Genomic DNA, 17932 nt, shown 5'->3' with positions numbered 1-17932 from the left:
GTCATCGTCTGCATGAGTAAATGACTACAGCGTCCAGCTTTAGCATACAGAGCTCCACTCCGGACTCTGAGATCAATCTGCTGTGTTCATATGGTCTCTTCCTTTTTTCTGGAAGTATTAAATATGATTTAATAATCCAGATTTTTATGAGCGCTCATAGTAACAATGCTTTGTAAATGAGACTAGCAGTAATTGTTTGAATGAAGTGAAACCAACCCATGTTAATAATAAACTATTTTTTCAAAACAAAACAATGTTGCACTTTTTTCCTTTTGTGTGAAATTAAATGCAATGAGAACTCATCGATTTTACAAATACTGGACCATTTACTGTTAAAAATAATTAATTTTGCTAAATTTTCAAAGTCTTTTCTGCTTAGATTTGAAGTACAACATACAAAACAATACCACCATAGGCATAAAGTCATGCATTCTAATATTCAAAATATAACACCAAATATATATATATATAATTCTAGAAAGTTAATCAAAAAATAAAATAATTTGCATTGACAATTTTTTTTATTTCTTTATTTTTTTTATTTTAATAGCCATTTAAAATAAAAAAAGCCCCTTTACTTGCAAGAAACATTTTAATTAGGGCTAAAAGGCATTTGAAATAAGTAAATCTGCATTTTCAGTGATAAAGAAAAATAAAACCGATTTATGTATTAAATTAAAGAAATTAAGCATTCATAAAAATTAAATAGTGTTGGCTAATGAAAGCAATAATGTGACTGTGATCTATAATCTACATCAAGTTGCACAAGTGCTACAATCTCTCCAGTTTTAACTCAGTAGTGTATAAATGGACTATTTTGCTGCATTACCAATTGAATCATTCATCTGCCTTGTTTTACTGGCAGAAATCAACAATAAAATGAGTCTGTCAATACTGCTTTACTGATAAAAATACATCAAATTCCCATTTGCTCTGGATGTAAGCTGATGTAAGTCTCATTTGATTGTTGTAAATCTGGTCCTCACTGCTCAGATCCCCACTCTGGATGTGCATGCTGCTGTAGTGGGCTTTCGTCTATATCTAGACACAAACGCGCAATGAGTCATACGATCACATAATATAGTTACACTTCAGGTCTGAAAGTATTACATAAGGCTGCGTACCATCAGAGCTGATTTTTAAAGATGCCAGCCGGCTGACCACATCCTCTTCTCCTTCTGCATCCTTGTAGTCGAAGCCAGTGTAGCCCTGCTCGAGCTCACAGTAACGGATAAACCTACACAAACAAATACACATTCATGAACTAGTCCATACAGACTATCAGTGAGACAACCATTTCCTGGAATGAAACCGAACTCGTTCCACTTTCAAATCCACAAACAAAGAAAATCGAGTATCAATCAAACAGTCCAAAACTGGTGTGTAAGTGCTTCTAAATATAACTGGAAGAAAAACAGGGAGATTTTTTTCTTGGGCATGTGGCCAGTGTAAAGCGAGGTCATTGTTTTGCATAAGAAATGCTAATATGGCATGTTAGAAAAGATGTTGGCAGCCAATCAGATGGTTTGTAAATTCAAAATGGGTTGTACGTGGCCTGCGGGCGTTAAGACTATTTGCCATTGGGTCGGTGGCAGGTTAAGCTTAGAGGAACATACTTTACCTCTGCCAAGTAGGATCCTTGTTTAGGATGACTGGGTTTCCCACCACAATGAGCAAGGCTTTGGCTCTGGTCATGGCCACATTAAACCTCTGTGGGCAACAGAAGAGCTTTACTACAGGGTGGATTCATTTCTCTAATCGAAATCCAAACAGACCTCCACTGCTCTGATTATGAGCTTCTGTGATTCTTGTAGTTAAAACAACTGCTATTCGATTCCACAAATGCCAACCAGTAGCCCTTGTTCAGACTTTTGAACAGTAGTATGTATATATACTTGATTTACTGCATTACAAACGGCAGTAAGATGGTTAAAGGGTGGGTGAAATGCTCGTTTTCACTCAATATCCTGTTAATCTTGAGTACCTATAGAGTAGTACTGCATCCTTCATATCTCCAAAAAGTCTTTAGTTTTATTATATTTATAAGAGAAAAATAGTCTGTGCCGATTTTTTCCGGAAAAACACGAGTCGCTGGAGGCGTGACGTGTGGGCGGAGCTAAAGAATCACGAGCACGAGTAGGCTTTTTGCGTTGAGAGCGTTTGGAAGCTGTGACATTACAGTGTGGAAAAAAACATCATCCAAAACAAACCATGGCTTACAGTCAGATTCAGCCATTTATTTATGATCCAGAATCAGATCCCGAGGCTGAAACTGAACGAGAGCATGTACATGTTATGTGACCCCTCTCTCCCGGGTCCTTTCTTGACGCTCCTCGCACTCGCTCCGAGCGGGGACAAAAATACTCCTTCACACTTACAACTTAATTTTTTTAACTTTGTCCATGTTTAGCATGGGAATCCAACTCTTTAACAGTGTAAAAAACTCAGTATGCATGAAATAGCATTTCACCCCCCCTTTAACCAACTTATCCAATAGAAATGAACTACAGACCTTCTCATTTGAGAGGAAGCCAATGTTGAAGTCTTGGTCCATCTTGACATAGTTGACGCTACTACGGACAGTCGAGACTATGATGACTTTTCTCTCTTGCCCCTGAAACTCTTCCACTGACCCCACCTACAAGAACCCAAAAAATGTAAAGTACAACAGCAAAAACGATGAGCTCGGAGAGAGAGAAAAAAGTTAATAAATAAATCAAAATCACAGGCCAACCTTGATGTCTTTCCAATTGTTCAACTCTGCCACAGTGTTCAGAGCTTTCCGAATTTTTTCCACCTAAAATGAATTTTAAAAAAAAATTGTTAAATAGTATAGAAGGGTATTTATTTCTAATATTTTTTAAATAACATTTTTTAATTCAATAAAATAGCTATAAAAAGAGTTTAATCAAATGTTAAGACTTCAAATTATACATTTTATTCATTACTCATCATAAGCAGATTTTACAACACAAAGTAAAAGGATCCATTCTCAGTCTTGCCTGTTTCCTGTAAGGAGTGATAATGCCAATGTCACTGGTGCTGAGTTTTGGCAGACCCTTCTTGCCCTGCGATTGAATGAGCTTGTTGAGGTAGCTGACGATGACCTCGATCTCAGTCACGTTGAAGAATGAAGGACTGTTGGACTCCCTTTCGTCTTTCCCCATCACTCCATGAAACACGACAGGAAATCCCTGTTCATTACAGAAACAAGAAAAGTGCTTTTTTCATTCATTCTCCAACATTCGCACCTTCCACACATCCTTTGACACAAATATAATACCTAGATAACTCAACTAGACTCTTAAAAATAAAGGTTCTTTAATGGCATCTATGGTTCCATGAAAAACATACATGAAACCTTTCAAGATTCTTTACATTTAAAAACTTCACTTAAAGGTTTCCTTAGGGAACTAAAAATGCAACCTTTATTTTTAAGAATGTAGAAACAAGATCTTACACAGTCACAGTGTGTTCAGTATATTTTCTTATTGGCTCTGATTCTGTTTAAACATTCAGTTATCTACAAAACCAGCACAGGTTTTTGTGTTGTGGTCTGGTACCTTGTTAGGGAGATGCTCCCAGAGACAGAAGGCCTCCCGCTCCATCTGGTTTGCAAACACCTGCAGCTCATTCTCATAGAAGAGCTCGTTGGGGATCTTGAGGATGGCGGGATGAGATCTGTGATGGAGCGGGATGTACTTGACAATAAGTGATCCGTCATCACTTTAGACATTGAAAATGGATGAGAGATAAGATTAGAACCTGTAGTTGCGCAGAAGTTTGGTGACGAAGCGAGTGTCAAATCCAGAATGACCATCCTGGCTCTTCTGATAGAGCGCATTCTGTTTCATTAGCCTCTCCAGGAGGGACAGCCCTGTTTCATATGAGACGGTATTAAAAATACAATTTTATGACTTAACTACAGCTCAAGAAGTTCAAGAAGAAGAAATAAATGAAAAATACAATGGAAGTCATGAGACATCTTTGAGTACCCAGTCCATGTAGTTGTGCCAGTGGAGATCTCAGAACGGGGCCCAACTGCTTCGGGTCTCCGGCCAAAACCAGCTGGCCCTTCTCAGGGTCGAGCAAACCTTGGGCAGAGAGTGTAGAAATGAACAATCTGTTCTTCTAATCGGAGTTCTCCATCTCCTCTCCCAACCTTTCCTCATTTACCCGCGATCCCGATGATACACTCAGGCTCCATGGCTTGTCCGGCCTCATCTATGAAGATGTGTGTGAAGTGACCCTTACCAACACCTCCCGTCACGAGTCTGAAGGGCAGAAAATTAGATATTCATTTTTAGCCAGCATAGCAGAAAATCCCAGCTAGCACAAAGTAAATTGACAGAGAATATGACAGGATTATTGTGGTACTGCACACAGCCAGAATGGACAGAGTTTCAAGTGTTATATCAGTGTTACGACTGCTGTACCTTCCTGCGGTGACCAGAGTAACAACAATGACACTGTAGTCCATCAGAGCTTGTCTAGATGGGAGCAGGAAGCTGTCTTGAGCTTCATTCCAGTTACTGTGTTTCTGTAGGGAATGGATATAATCTATAATCATGTCATTTAAATAAAACATATATATATCAGTACAGTAAATTAATATATTGTGGAATACATAAATCTATTGTGCAATATATATTAGGTAAATGTGAGTGAACTTTATTTATTCTATGTTCTATGTTAATATAGGTAAAGTATATTTTAGTATAGTAAATTAAATAAATACGCACATTTGATTTCATTTCACATATTTAAATAGTATTATCACTTTTAGTGAATTGAGTTAACAGATAGACAGATGGATGGATGGATGGATAGATGTTACATATAAAAAAATTACATTACATTTATATAATATAGTGCATTCATGATATTTACATATATAATATAAATTATCACACATTTTTGTTTTATATATGTAAATATTATTATTCATATAATATTATAACAAAAGGTCAAGCTGAGTGCAGTGGGGTAGAGTATTCTGCGCAGTGTGCTGGTGTTTCCATATGCATATTCCATGCATCCTTTTGTAATCTAAACTACATACAAACAATAAGAGTAATGGTAGTATGTCATTATGTCCAGACACTCCTCATGTATATGATATCTCACCAGCAGTTTCTGCGGTAAAGTGCGTGGGTCTCTACTGGGGGCACAGAGTCGGTAGAGGCGATGGCCATCCACATATCCTAACAACCTCTCACACAGAAGGTCACAGGCACTGTTTGAGGGAGCGCAGGCCAGGATATGGGTTGTAGCCTTGGATTTATTCACCTGGAAGCAATAAACAAGCACAAAGTCATGCGTCACATGGCTGTTTAACGCTGTAATAAACACATGAATGAAGAAGTCCTTATGATTGCCTTTACCTGCTTTATGGCTTCCACCACTGTGACAGTTTTGCCTGTGCCAGGGGGTCCAAAGATCAGGTAAGGTGCTGGTTTGGATGCGCCCGACAGGATGTGCTGCACTGCTGCCTTCTGCTCAGGGTTGTTCTCTAAATCTTTATTGAACATGCTAGAGGATAAGCACCAAAAGGTTTGATAAAAAACACACGGGAAAACATACAACTCAGGTTAGAGTATCTTTGTGTTCCTATCATCATCATCTCAGAGGACATTCCTAATATATGTGCATGTGCGCGGATGTACTGTAGATGTCCATGAACAGATGTGTGTGAGTGTGTGTGCATTCAGACCTGAGGTCTGGTAGTGCAGTGTGTCCAGTGCCCTTATCAGAGGGGAACAGCACATCTCCCAGTCCGTGCTGACCAGCGAGCTCCACTGCCCTGTGCTGAAGCCTTATGGGGAAGCGATTGATGTTGAACTCGACATCGAACTTCATGTTGCTGACAAACTTCTGGAGAAGCCTACAAACACAGAGCCAAAGACATTCGATCATGTCCTTAAAGAAGGTTTATAATTATTATAGGCCTATACTTATTATTAAGTAGTATTTCTTTAAGTCTCTTATGCTTACAAAGACTCCATTTATTCATGTTAATGTTACATAACTACTTTAAAATGTAATTTATTCCAATGTAATGTTTTCCTGTATCCAGCATCATTACTCCAGTTTTCAGTGTCACATGATCCTTAAGAAATCGTTCTAATATACTGATTTGATGCTCATAATTACCAATGTTGAAAACAGTTGTGATGCTTAATAGTTTTGTGGAAACAGTGATTCTTTAAAGTATAGAATGTAAAAAGAACACCATTATTTGAAACTGAAATCTTTTGTAGCCTTATTAAAGTCTTTACTGTCACGTATTAGTGTCTTTAAAATAAGTAAATAAATAAATAAACATCTCGCTGACCCCAAACTTTTAGACAGTAGTGTATATATAAAATTAGGTAGTCAGAACAAAAACGTGTTAAAAACATGTTACAGTGAGGTTACTATCCATGAAAGCTATGTATCGCGTTATCACTGTTTGTAATATTTCACATTTCTTACTTCTTGGAGAAGCCAAGTTTAACTTTGTCAAGCTCTACACGATGGACGTAGCCTTGATAGACAGTGATGGGCTGGTTCCTGTCCTCTGACAAACAGAAGTTCAGTGTATCTCCTCGTAGTACGGACGGTCTGTTCTCTGCCACCCCTGGTACCTGAGTTAAAGACAAGAGACAAAGTTGACAGAAAAATATAAATTTCAGTCCATCTGGCATGAATAAGAACACATCTGTGTTAGATAATTGTGCTTCTCACTCACTTTGAGAATGAGCAACTTTTTGTTTGATTTGTCGAGGGTCATGGTCTTGCCGTAGAGATCGTACTTCTTGATGTCCACCTCCATCTGAATCTCCTCCAGGTGTAGGAGGAGGTGAAAGCGCTCGGTGTAGTTCTTCATGCATAGCTGGCTGTCCAGAACTTGCCTGAGAACATACAGATACATACTCATAGAGAGCTGTGTGGCTAACTTTAAACATCAGTACATCAGTTCAACACAGTTTCCTTGCTCTAAGAAAGTCCATGCTTGCTTGCCTGACTCTGGGAAGCTGCTGTCTTACTGGGGGTGAAAGGCGCTCAGAGTCCTCCAGCTTGTGTTTGGCCAACTCTTTCAAGTAGGCTGGGTACTTATATTGATTCAACTTCACCATAATCCTCAGAGTGTGTGTGATGAAACTATACAGAGGGAGAAATACTGATTCAACAATATTGAACACAGTAGACAGACGGAAGGACGGATGGATGGACAGACAGACAGACAGATAAAAAGTAGACAGATGGATCGATAGATAGGCAGACAGACAGATAGATAACAGACAGACAGACAGACAGACAGATACAAATTGACAGATGGATCGATAGCTAGACAGACAGATAGATAACAGACAGACAGACAGACAGACAGACAGATAAAAATTGACAGATGGATCGATACATCGATGGAAAGATGGACGGATAGACAGATAGATAGTAGGGGTGCTTTGATCACGATCGGCCAATCATTATGCGCATCTCGTAAGTAAAGCCGGTTCTCTAATCAGCGGTAAATTCCCTCAGGTGCGTGATTTCTCATAGAGCCCGCTGTTAACTGAGAAGATGCGCAAATAAACGCTGAAAAGGAACGTGGATTTGCGCATCTTCTCAGTTAACAACGGCTCTGTGTTGTTTCTTTGAGAAATCACCGAATCAGCCAATCGTGATCGGAGCACCCCCCTAATAGATAGACAGACAGACAGACAGATAGATGGACGGACAGACAGACAGACAGACAGACAGACAGACAGACAGACAGATAGACAGATAGATAGATAGATAGATAGATAGATAGATAGATAGATAGATAGATAGATAGATAGATAGATAACCTCTCGGGGGGGACCCCTTCTTCCACGATCCTGTTCTCCGGCCGGAGTCTCCTGCTCTGTTTGGGGTTATATGGACTCTCTGGGCCCAGTGTCTCAGCAAGCCCAGATTGAACCACTGCCTCCAGTTCCCGGACTATACAGAAGGGCTTAGCAGAACCTGGTGGATCTGCCTCTGGACAGAACTCAAAGTACATGGTGGCTGGAAAGTGTCCGTGGTGGTGGACTTTATAATGCACTTCAACGGCATAACTCTCACCTAGCAGAGAGACATCAATCTGACAATGTTGTGAGCATCCTAATTTCATTTGAACATCTATCTATTTATCTATCTATCTATCTATCTATCTATCTATCAGATGACAGTCCCTTTTTCTCACCTGGACAGAGCAGAAGAGGAGAAACACGGTTCACTCTCCTCTCATCTACGAGAGTGAAGCAGCGCATTTTGTGCAGAGCTGTGTAGTATGTGAAGTGCACACAGTTCTCGCCCCGATTTACGATATGAAACGTCACCACAAACACCTTCCCCTGCTCCTTGATGATGAACATAACTTTCCCTTTGGTGGCCTTGGGGTCAGAGGTTATTTCAACATCTCCTTTGTCCTTGATGAGTTCATCTCTGAAAGAGAAACATTTGACAAAAAGTTTTTAAAAGTAAAATGTGCCACTGGGAAGTGATGCCTGTGATCACACTCATATTATACATTTTTCACACATTTAAAGGCGATTTTGTTCAAACAAGCTGAATTATATCTCTGATGATCACCGTTTCGTTCTGAGTTTGTTGAGGATTTCTGAAGCAAGCTTCCTCTTTGGGGTCAGGACAGGTTTGGGGGAAGAAGATGCTGGGACAGTTTCTGGGGCTGATGTGCTGGTGTTCTGCTGTGTGAAGGACTTCCATTGATCGCAGTAGTACACACGCACCTGTCAGAGGAGGGGAGTGATGAAATGAAAACATGCAATATGAGTTTCTTGACAAATGGACTTAAAAATACAATATATGTTCATTTATGTTGATTTCACCTTTGGTTTTCCATGAAATATAACTTTTCCAGACCTTATACTGGCTTTATTAAACATTTTTAAGGCATAGATCACATTGGAAAATTTGGGTTCTTGGCTTCCATCCCTGAAAAAAAAAAAGAAAGAAAGAAAAGAAAAAGAAAAGGGAAATAATGACATGCTATTTAAGCTATAGCATCAATGCAGATCCTGGACAGTGATATCACACAACACTTGCATGCAAATGCCACAATGTTTTATTCAAAACTTTGTAGATAAAAAGACAAAATAAAGCAAAACTTGTCATGAATGAATTGTGTAAAACAGACGTGCCAGATACTGAGTGGATGACTCTGAGTCATAATAACGTTAGTGGCAAACCTTTTAAACTCAGAGTTGTAAATATCCCGAAGCTCGTTTCTGTCTGTTTTCGAGATCCTCTGCCCCAGAAACTCCATAAAATCAAGCCCTACTTCGTATGATTTTTTGAGAAAAGGCATTGTGCTGTTGTTTATATGTCAGTAGTTTAGGACGTTTAGGACGTCATCTGCACTAAGCGATTCCGGAATCGAAACTGACTGAACGCAGTCTAATGGTGACCAAGCAGGGGTAGGCTACATCAGTAAATTATCGCATTGGCTCTCAAACGAATGAGCCCTGGCCATTTTTTTCACTAACGTTACTTATATAAATTACTTGACTGTTTGAATGCTGAATTCTTAAAACAATGCCAGTGTATAAACAACTTAAATATCAAAATGAGGCAATGCTTTGCAAACATTGCGCAGTTACCGGTCATAACATTTTATTATGAGAAAGTCTCTTTAGTGACACTCCCTAAATCTGTTGCGTTACACAATATGCATAGAGGAGATAACGCTTTTTATCTGGATGGGGTTATTTAATTAAAAATCTAAAACTTAGAAACTAGACATCTCTTTTTCCGTCAAATCGTAACCAAATATGGCCTGATTTAGTTTTTATTAAGTAGAATATATTAGGAAATGTATGCATTAAATATGAACAGTTAAAGTTAAATAAATATACTAAATAAAAATAACTAAATAAAATAAATCGAAATAAATATATGGTATATCATACTTATAGGGAGAGGCTTTATTATATTTTGTATTGAGAGCAAGAAACATTATATAGCTAATAGAAATTCAATAGCATAAATAAGATACAAAATATATATTATATCCCTGGATAATAGTGTAAAGATGATATATTTTGATACAAAGCCTTTGCAACATGAATGACAACTTTTTAAGTTATAAACATTTACTGAATCAAAATATGTAAAGAGAAAAGAGGCCAGTGGGAGAGCTCATATGGTGTACAAAGTGTAAAAAACATTTCAGTGGCAAAATATAACGTTAAGTATGTAAATATGTAATTTTGAACTCTTTTGTCAAGTTCCTGATTGTTTTCCCGTGATGCAATTCGACAGGGCAGGTCCAGTTGAGCCAAGATGGCGGACTTTGAGGAACAGCTTTCCGAAGAAGATAAGGTATGTGATTATCAATTCAGGCTTCCTGGTGTATCTTCCCTCTTTTGTTACCGGGACATGTACGACTTATATATTTTCATGAACGTGTCATAAGTGTTATTACGCGCATTGGATGTTTTACAGTTTACAAAATCCGCGATGAACAGGGTGCTAAGGAAGCTAGCAAGCTAACTGAAACTCGATCTAATCGATCGCACTCCTCACAGACGCTAGACTATGTAGATATTACGGGACTGAGATTGCAGATGAATATTAATACTTACATACTCTATGTAGAAAATGTATTTTATTAGATAATATTCATGTTTTCACGTGAACATTGGAAGTATTATTGAGTTCACGGACTATTAGAAGAGGTTCGGACGTGTGCATAGGAATCAGGAAAAATCACTTCATCAAAATGATCAACTTAATTAAGACAACATCATAAAATATGTTCGTTTATATTTGCGTCATTTTTCACATAACTTAGTATATTATTACAGTTAGTTTGAATACAAAAACTTATTTAAGATCGTTTTCCCGTGATAATATATATTTTTCGAATAGTATCCAATATATAAATAACTACATTTAATTATCGTATTAGACTCATTTAATGAGATCAAGGGGAAGTGTTTTTCTTGCACTTAAACGGGCGCAACCTCGGCTCTGGTCTTGTTTGTATTCTCAGCTGAGTTAGTGTCGCTGACCCAGCCCTCTTTCTGCATGCTCTTACATGCGAGCGGCTCTTCCGTTCTCACGCTCCCACCCCCTGCCGCTGAGCTTATGCGAGTCAAAGGCTGTTCTAATAAGTGGGCTCGCCCCTCCGCCTCTGCAAAGTCGAAACAGTCGTGTTGAGGCCAGTTGAAGGAGGGAAGAAGCATTTCAGAAATGCTTACATATGGAAAGTGTGTTGCAGCTGCAAACTGCTCAAGATTGGCTAGATGTGATCTTTAGATTCCACTGTTATATTATTCAGCTCTCCAGTGGGAGATAAAAATAAAAACTTGGCTTTTGCTTCAGCGCAGAGGTTTTCCATGATTAAAACAAAAACACAAAAAAATGATTAGTCGTGCAGGATAAAATACGAAATGTATCATAATATTGAGCAAAAGTGTTAAATACGCTAATTAGTATTTAGATGTTTTGTCATATTAAGCAGAAAGCTGTTGTTAAAAATTAATTGAAATAATAAAATAATACTTCAATTAAAAGTTGTTATATGATGTGTCAGTAGTGACACATTTTCTTAAGATCTTACAGTTTGATTTAAACCATTATGTTGCATTTCCATTGTGATTTCTTTCTTTATCTTACAGCTTGACTATAGTTGTTTGTGGTCAGAATGCTCTACAGGTGGTCTTGACTGTTGTTGTTTGTTGTCAGTCTGTTTCTGTTACTGAAGACAGACCCTGTACAGGTTTCCACATTCAGAAGAGCTGGAATGGGTCCAGAATGGGAAACATCCGCAGAGCCAGAGCTGGACTCAGTGTCACGGCCCTTAATGCGTACATGTGCACTGCTAAGAAAAGCCTCAATTCTGCAGCCATCTAAGGAGTGGCACAGAGAGGGGCCCAGTGTCATCTCAGGAAGCATTTGACCTGGTTTCAAAGGAAGCGCAAAGATATACCAGCTTCCTTTAGTTGATATGTGTTCTTTAAGTTGCTTTTGGCAAATAGTCTCTGGAAATATGTGACCGTGGCATTAGCCTGTGGTTCATAAGAATCGCTTGTATGTGCAGAACACCCCATTCCACCTGTTCTTGGACCTGACAGGTTTTCTTGGGTATTTTTGAGATATTAGATGTTTTCTGCATGGCTTTGAATAATCACTGACACCTCAGTTGTGAGTTTTGCATGTGCAAACATCTCTCTTGTTTTCTTCATAAGTGCTTTTGTTTTTCCTCAGGTCCGCATTGCTGCAAATTTTGTCATCCATGCTCCACCTGGAGAGTTCAACGAAGTCTTCAATGGTAAAATATTCATGCATCATATGTACAGGCATTAAAAAAATCAAACAATTACTTATTGAGACAAGATTTTTTTATTGTTACTATATAATAATGTGCTCTTATGCTCTCCAAGGTTGCATTTATTTGATTGAAAATACAGTAAGAGCAATAATATTGTGAAATACTGTTACAATTGAACAGTTTTGTTTTCATATATTTAAAAATGTAATGTATTCCTATATATATATATATATATATATATATATATATATATATATAAGTCTGCATGAATGTCTTAATTTTCACTTTGCATCCTACTGAATAAAGTTTAATTTTCTTTAAAAAAAAAAAATCTTTCAGACCCTAGGTTTTTGAACAGTAGTATATTGTATGTTAGTAGGATGTATGTATTATGTTTTTTTTTTTTTTAAGAATGTTCTCATATCATCACATGACGTCTTTTCTTTGGTTTCAGATGTGCGGCTACTGCTCAATAATGACAATCTGCTCAGGGAAGGGGCGGCTCAGTGAGTAGTCTGTATTTATTACAGTATATGAATGCGTATTATATTACTATCCTCCCTGCCGGTTTTCTGCTAGCAAAATAGATAAATCGAGATTCTCTTCAAGAGATGCCATGAGTACGCAACCCGTTTTCAGTGTCTCTTTCAGTTTAGATTCCCCTTCACAATATGAATAGTTATATGGAGAAGTGGTATATTTAGTTCCGTGGCTGTATCAAAAGCCCTTTGTTTAAATTGAATCAAATTCTGTGAATCATTAATCAGGGTTGAACTGATGATGTTGCTAATTTTGAATACATTACACTAAAAACTTTGTTTCCTGTTTGTAACAGTGCCTTTGCCCAGTACAACATGGATCAGTTCACACCTGCTAAACTTGAAGGAAGTGAAGATCAGGTGATTATAACAAGTGCTTTTGAACTGAAAATAAACCCCAAATAATTTCTTAACATACATTCACATAGTCAGTTTGTGCAAGATGTAACAGTGCACATTATTCCAAAGAAACTAAACCTTCTTGTCAGAAACATGTTCACCCTCTCAAATAATGTTAGTAGGAAAGAAGAGTCTATTGACTGAATTGACTTAAACTGCTTCCAATCTGCAGGTTTTGATCACAGAGCATGGAGACCTTGGCCATGGACGGTTTTTTGACCCTCGTAAGAAACAGTCATTTAAGTTTGACCACCTGAGGAAAGAGGCGACTGACCCAAAGTCTCACGAGGGTGAGGCGGCCCTCAGGCCGTGGAGGGATGCTTGTGACGAAGCTCTGAGGGCGTACGTCAAGGATCATTACCCCACTGGAGTCTGCACTGTGAGTTCACTAGATCTCGTTTTCTAAAGGAAAGGCTCATTTAATAAAGCGAGTTCTTTGTGTTTTTTGCAACATTTTTGTTGTTGTTGTTTAGGTTTATGGGAAAACCATCGATGGACAGCAAACGATCATTGCTTGTATCGAGGGTCATCAGTTTCAGCCCAAGAATTTCTGGTACTTTCTTTATCCTTCTCTGTTTAATGGTATGACTTGAGCTTTAAATCGCATATCAGAGTAGTGGTGCTCACGAAGGTGCCTCAGGTTTGAGACTGACCTGCAACATCTACCAATATCATTCCTCACCTCCTCCATTCCCTGTCCCTCTTTGATCTTTCTGATAAAAAATCAATCAATAACTTCTAATAATAATAAGAACAAGCACATACTCCTAAACTGCTTTCAAAATGATGCACTTATGCACATGTAGAGTATGAAGGATATTTTGTCATTAAAGGGTTAGTTCACCCCAAAATGAAGATGATGTCATTAATTACCCACCCTCATGTCCAAATTCGTAAGATCCTTTGTAAATCTTTGGAACACAAAGATATAAGAATGGATGAGTAAATTGTTTTTGGTTTTTGCGCTAAAAGAGTTCCGATAGCATCACAAAACTGAAGTTGGGCCACTGATGTCTCCTGAACTGTTTTATTGATGTTTTTGCTACATTTCTTGACCTGGGAACATTTCAGTTGTGTTGGTGTCTATGGAGGGTCAGATGGCACTCTGATTTCTTCAAAAATATCTTGCTTTGTGTTCCGAAGATGAACAAAGGTATTAGGTGTTTAGAACGACATGAGAAATAAACACCTAAGTAAATCATTTTCATTTTGCATGCTTTTTAATCCTTTAATCATCGGAGTCTGATAGCCCCTCCCCCTTCATGATGTGATTAAACATGCGACGGTTGAGTGCATGAAATGCTAAACATTCCAAACTTTGTTTTTAAAAGTTATTTAAGTGGGTATTTAAAGTGTACTTTTTCTTTTTGGAAATGTCATCAGGAATGCACTACTCGCACTATTTATGCTACATATCATCAATAAATAGTGCATACTGTAAGACTGCGATTTGGGATGCTCCTCTAGTAAAAAAGTTTGGATACTGCAAAAAACAAAACAAAAAACACTCATGATTCAATGTATTTGTTTTAATACATTTTTAATAAACCACATAAAAATGATGCCCTATTCAGACGGGAATCGTTTCTCATGCAGGCATCTGTTCAAATATTTGCATGGCTCCTCAGGGCTAAAACTGATATGTTTAGATGATCTTCTGAAGAGCTAGTTTTGGGATCCTGATTTCTGACATGTTCAGTCACAACACAAGCGGTGGATGGATATCATTAATTTTAAAATGTAAAAAGTTAATGCATTTAATACAGTTACCGGCTTTGTACCAAGTATGATATATGATCTTTAGGTGTGGGGAATGAGCTCTGCCCCCACACAGATCATGACCCTACTGTATGTAGAGACTGTTATGTGTCTTTGAATGGAGAACAGGTGCACCAGACTGCAAAGATCACCTACTTGTAGCACTGACAATCTAGTTTCGCTCTTCCACACATACAGATAACAAAACACATGGCTTAGTTGCACAAAAGAACATCATCTTTAAGCAATGTGCACAAACACTAAGATGTCATGTTATATCCCTGACAATGAATGGGTTTTGCATACTATAGTAATTATGATGGATTGCATGCAACACTGGCTTTCGTCGTACAATATAGCTACTAGAAATGCCATCAGTCTCGTTCTTCTTGTCCGTAAGACCTCCTCCATTTGTCTGCATACAGGAACGGCCGCTGCCGATCAGAATGGAAGTTCACCATTTCTCAGGCCACTGCTCAGGTGGTGGGAGTGCTGAAGATCCAGGTTCATTACTATGAGGATGGCAACGTGCAGCTGGTCAGCCACAAGGATGTGCAAGAGTCTCTGGTCATCTCTGTAAGTTATTTGAGCCCGAGCTGCTTGGGTTTTGGAGTGAGTATGCTTCCTGTTAATGAGTCAGTACAACACAAACAACCTGCCTGATAAAGGATCAGCCGACTGCCCTGTGAATGACTTCTCTAGTGACAGTGGGTGTGGTGCTGTCTTGATAGATGAAGCACGTGATGCCTTTTTGGTACATCTGTTTCCTGGACTTTGAATTGTTGCTGCCTGGCATGGCAGAATGATATTTACTAGTTAAGTTTAGACTACCATTCAAAGGGTTTGGTGTCAGTTTTTATTTTTTATTTGTATATTTCTTGTGTGGATGTACAGTTTGGCTTACCAGAACTTACTCTTCATCTAGTCAGCCTGCTGGCTCAACCTTTGACAACAAATCTCTTTTCCCAATATCCCAATGCTCGCTTATGACAGCATGAGAATGATGCATTAGAAAAAGCATCAGTTAAACACCTGATGTTCTTCCTTTTAGTTTTGTTGAACTAACACCATATGCTGCTGCTTTGAGAGAAAAGGAATATGAAATTGAAATTAAAATCCATTTAATTCTGACCACAATAAAAATGTATACACAAAAAGGACCAATCACTGTTTAAAACTTCTTTTTAGGAATTATGAGTGCACAAAATATCCACTTTTGGTAGTTAAGTGATTATTATTATTTTTTTCGACAGAATGAGGTACAGACTGCCAAGGAGTTTGTCAAAATCATTGAAAATGCTGAGAATGAATATCAGGTTTGTTGATTTTGATTGGTTAGTCATTATTTTACAGGACTGCGATTGCAGGTTAGTCTTGAAGTATTTTATAGCACCTGATCATATCTACGATGTGTGAAAAGTCATAGAGTGCGATTTCCCCTGCCGTTTGCCTTCCAGACGGCCATCAGTGAGAACTACCAGACCATGTCTGACACCACCTTCAAGGCCTTACGCCGGCAGCTTCCCGTCACCCGTACCAAGATCGACTGGAACAAGATCCTCAGCTACAAGATCGGCAAAGAGATGCAAAACGCTTAGACACACGGCATGCCTCCGCTCCTGCTCGCGTCACAAGCAAAGAGACAAGCTACGAGGGGCCCATATCTAAACCTGAACCTACACCTGAATCCAGGGTGGGGCCAAGGCGAGAGGGTCCTTCAAGAAGTGTGCTAAAAATGTGTCTGTCCTTTTTTTTGTTCGTTTGTTTTCCAGAAGCCACGGTTTGACCTCAGCTGAAGAGACTGCCTCCTTTTCTGTATTGTAGGAGGGCGGCAAGCTTGTTTTAATGGGTTTAGCAAAAGTTTTTGCTGTTGAACAAATACCTCCCATGACACCAGTGTACAGCGTCATTAATGCCCCCCTTAAATCCCTTACACCTCCTCTAGATCAGCGTTCCCAATGCTTGACACACTGAACTTTTTATTGCACTCAGCCCATATGATCAATTGAGACCATTTTGTTTACTTTTTTAACAACTCGACAAAGTTTTACTTCATGTTGAGTCGTAAAATAAGATACGTAGCCCTAGCTGGTTATAAAGAATGTCTTGACAGCAGTTATCATCACTGTGTTGTTTTCCAACGTAAAGATTGGTTTTTTTAAAGCGTTGTAGGTGCCATCATCTGAATGTTCAGTCAATTGATCACAGAGAGGGTTGTGCCAAAGTGAGCCTTGTATTTGTACAGGAAGTCATTTCAGGTTACTGTTCTGTGTGGAAATGGTCCCATCGTCGTACTCTGGTGTCTAAGAATGGTATATATACTGTATGCAGTTACACAAAATATTTGTCAGCCTCCTACCCTAGCTTTTATTGCTAACTATTTTTTACAAATTGTAAGAACAAATATGATCCCAGAGGAATAAATGATTTGCACCAAACTGACTTCATTACTATTATTTTTAATGTATTGGAACATCATTTAATGCCATATTACATATATATAATATTAAAAAGCCGTTTTACTTAAAATGAGGGGTGTACATTTTCAAATTTAGCTCTGAATCAGTTTAACATTAGTTGCTTTGGTGTCAAAATTATTCTTATTTTTTAAATTACTGAGCTGTGTTTTTATGGTGTATTATTATTATTTCAAATAACAAATTCCGTAACTGGTACATTATAAATTAATTGTTAAACTGGTGCATTTAAACACCCCTATTTAAATTGCTAGGATATTTGTTTGGTTCTTGCTAGAAAAATAATTTTAAAAGATTAAATAATATACTATACCTATAAACATAAGCCTCAGAAATTACCTTTAATTGCATTTTTATTTCATGTTATTTTCCAATTAAATTTTATTTGCCAGATGGTGATTTTTTTTTTTTCAATCTGAATGGATTTTAAGTTTAAATTTGAATATTTAAATGTTTTT

The 17932-nt window shown here is 38.1% G+C and overlaps 2 protein-coding genes across 2 annotated transcripts; one reads left to right on the top strand and one right to left on the bottom strand.

Moving 5' to 3' along the window:
• Window positions 1-643: 643 nt before the first annotated feature.
• Window positions 644-9449, bottom strand: LOC127959164 (putative helicase mov-10-B.1). The gene is made up of 22 exons (XM_052558172.1): window positions 9216-9449; window positions 8856-8961; window positions 8599-8756; window positions 8210-8451; window positions 7833-8088; window positions 7003-7143; window positions 6731-6893; window positions 6475-6626; window positions 5714-5884; window positions 5385-5532; window positions 5128-5289; window positions 4437-4540; window positions 4177-4274; window positions 3996-4094; window positions 3766-3877; window positions 3564-3681; window positions 3003-3194; window positions 2735-2797; window positions 2513-2638; window positions 1622-1710; window positions 1125-1237; window positions 644-1041 (listed from the first exon to the last, which is right to left on the bottom strand). The coding sequence occupies exons 1-22, from the start codon at window positions 9332-9334 to the stop codon at window positions 983-985; spliced, it is 2991 nt and encodes a 996-aa protein (XP_052414132.1). The 5' UTR covers window positions 9335-9449; the 3' UTR covers window positions 644-982.
• A 794-nt stretch (window positions 9450-10243) lies between these two features.
• On the top strand, window positions 10244-17435 carry LOC127959166 (F-actin-capping protein subunit alpha-1). Its single transcript, XM_052558173.1, has 9 exons — window positions 10244-10347; window positions 12238-12301; window positions 12756-12807; window positions 13137-13200; window positions 13412-13618; window positions 13713-13792; window positions 15423-15573; window positions 16251-16313; window positions 16455-17435. The coding sequence occupies exons 1-9, from the start codon at window positions 10309-10311 to the stop codon at window positions 16593-16595; spliced, it is 861 nt and encodes a 286-aa protein (XP_052414133.1). The 5' UTR covers window positions 10244-10308; the 3' UTR covers window positions 16596-17435.
• Window positions 17436-17932: the final 497 nt, after the last annotated feature.

The sequence above is a fragment of the Carassius gibelio genome, chromosome B6 (assembly GCF_023724105.1).
Source record: "Carassius gibelio isolate Cgi1373 ecotype wild population from Czech Republic chromosome B6, carGib1.2-hapl.c, whole genome shotgun sequence".
NCBI classification, from domain to species: Eukaryota; Metazoa; Chordata; class Actinopteri; order Cypriniformes; family Cyprinidae; genus Carassius; species Carassius gibelio.
The sequence above is the reverse complement of the archived record's forward strand: the minus strand, read 5'-3'. Positions and strand labels throughout refer to the sequence as shown.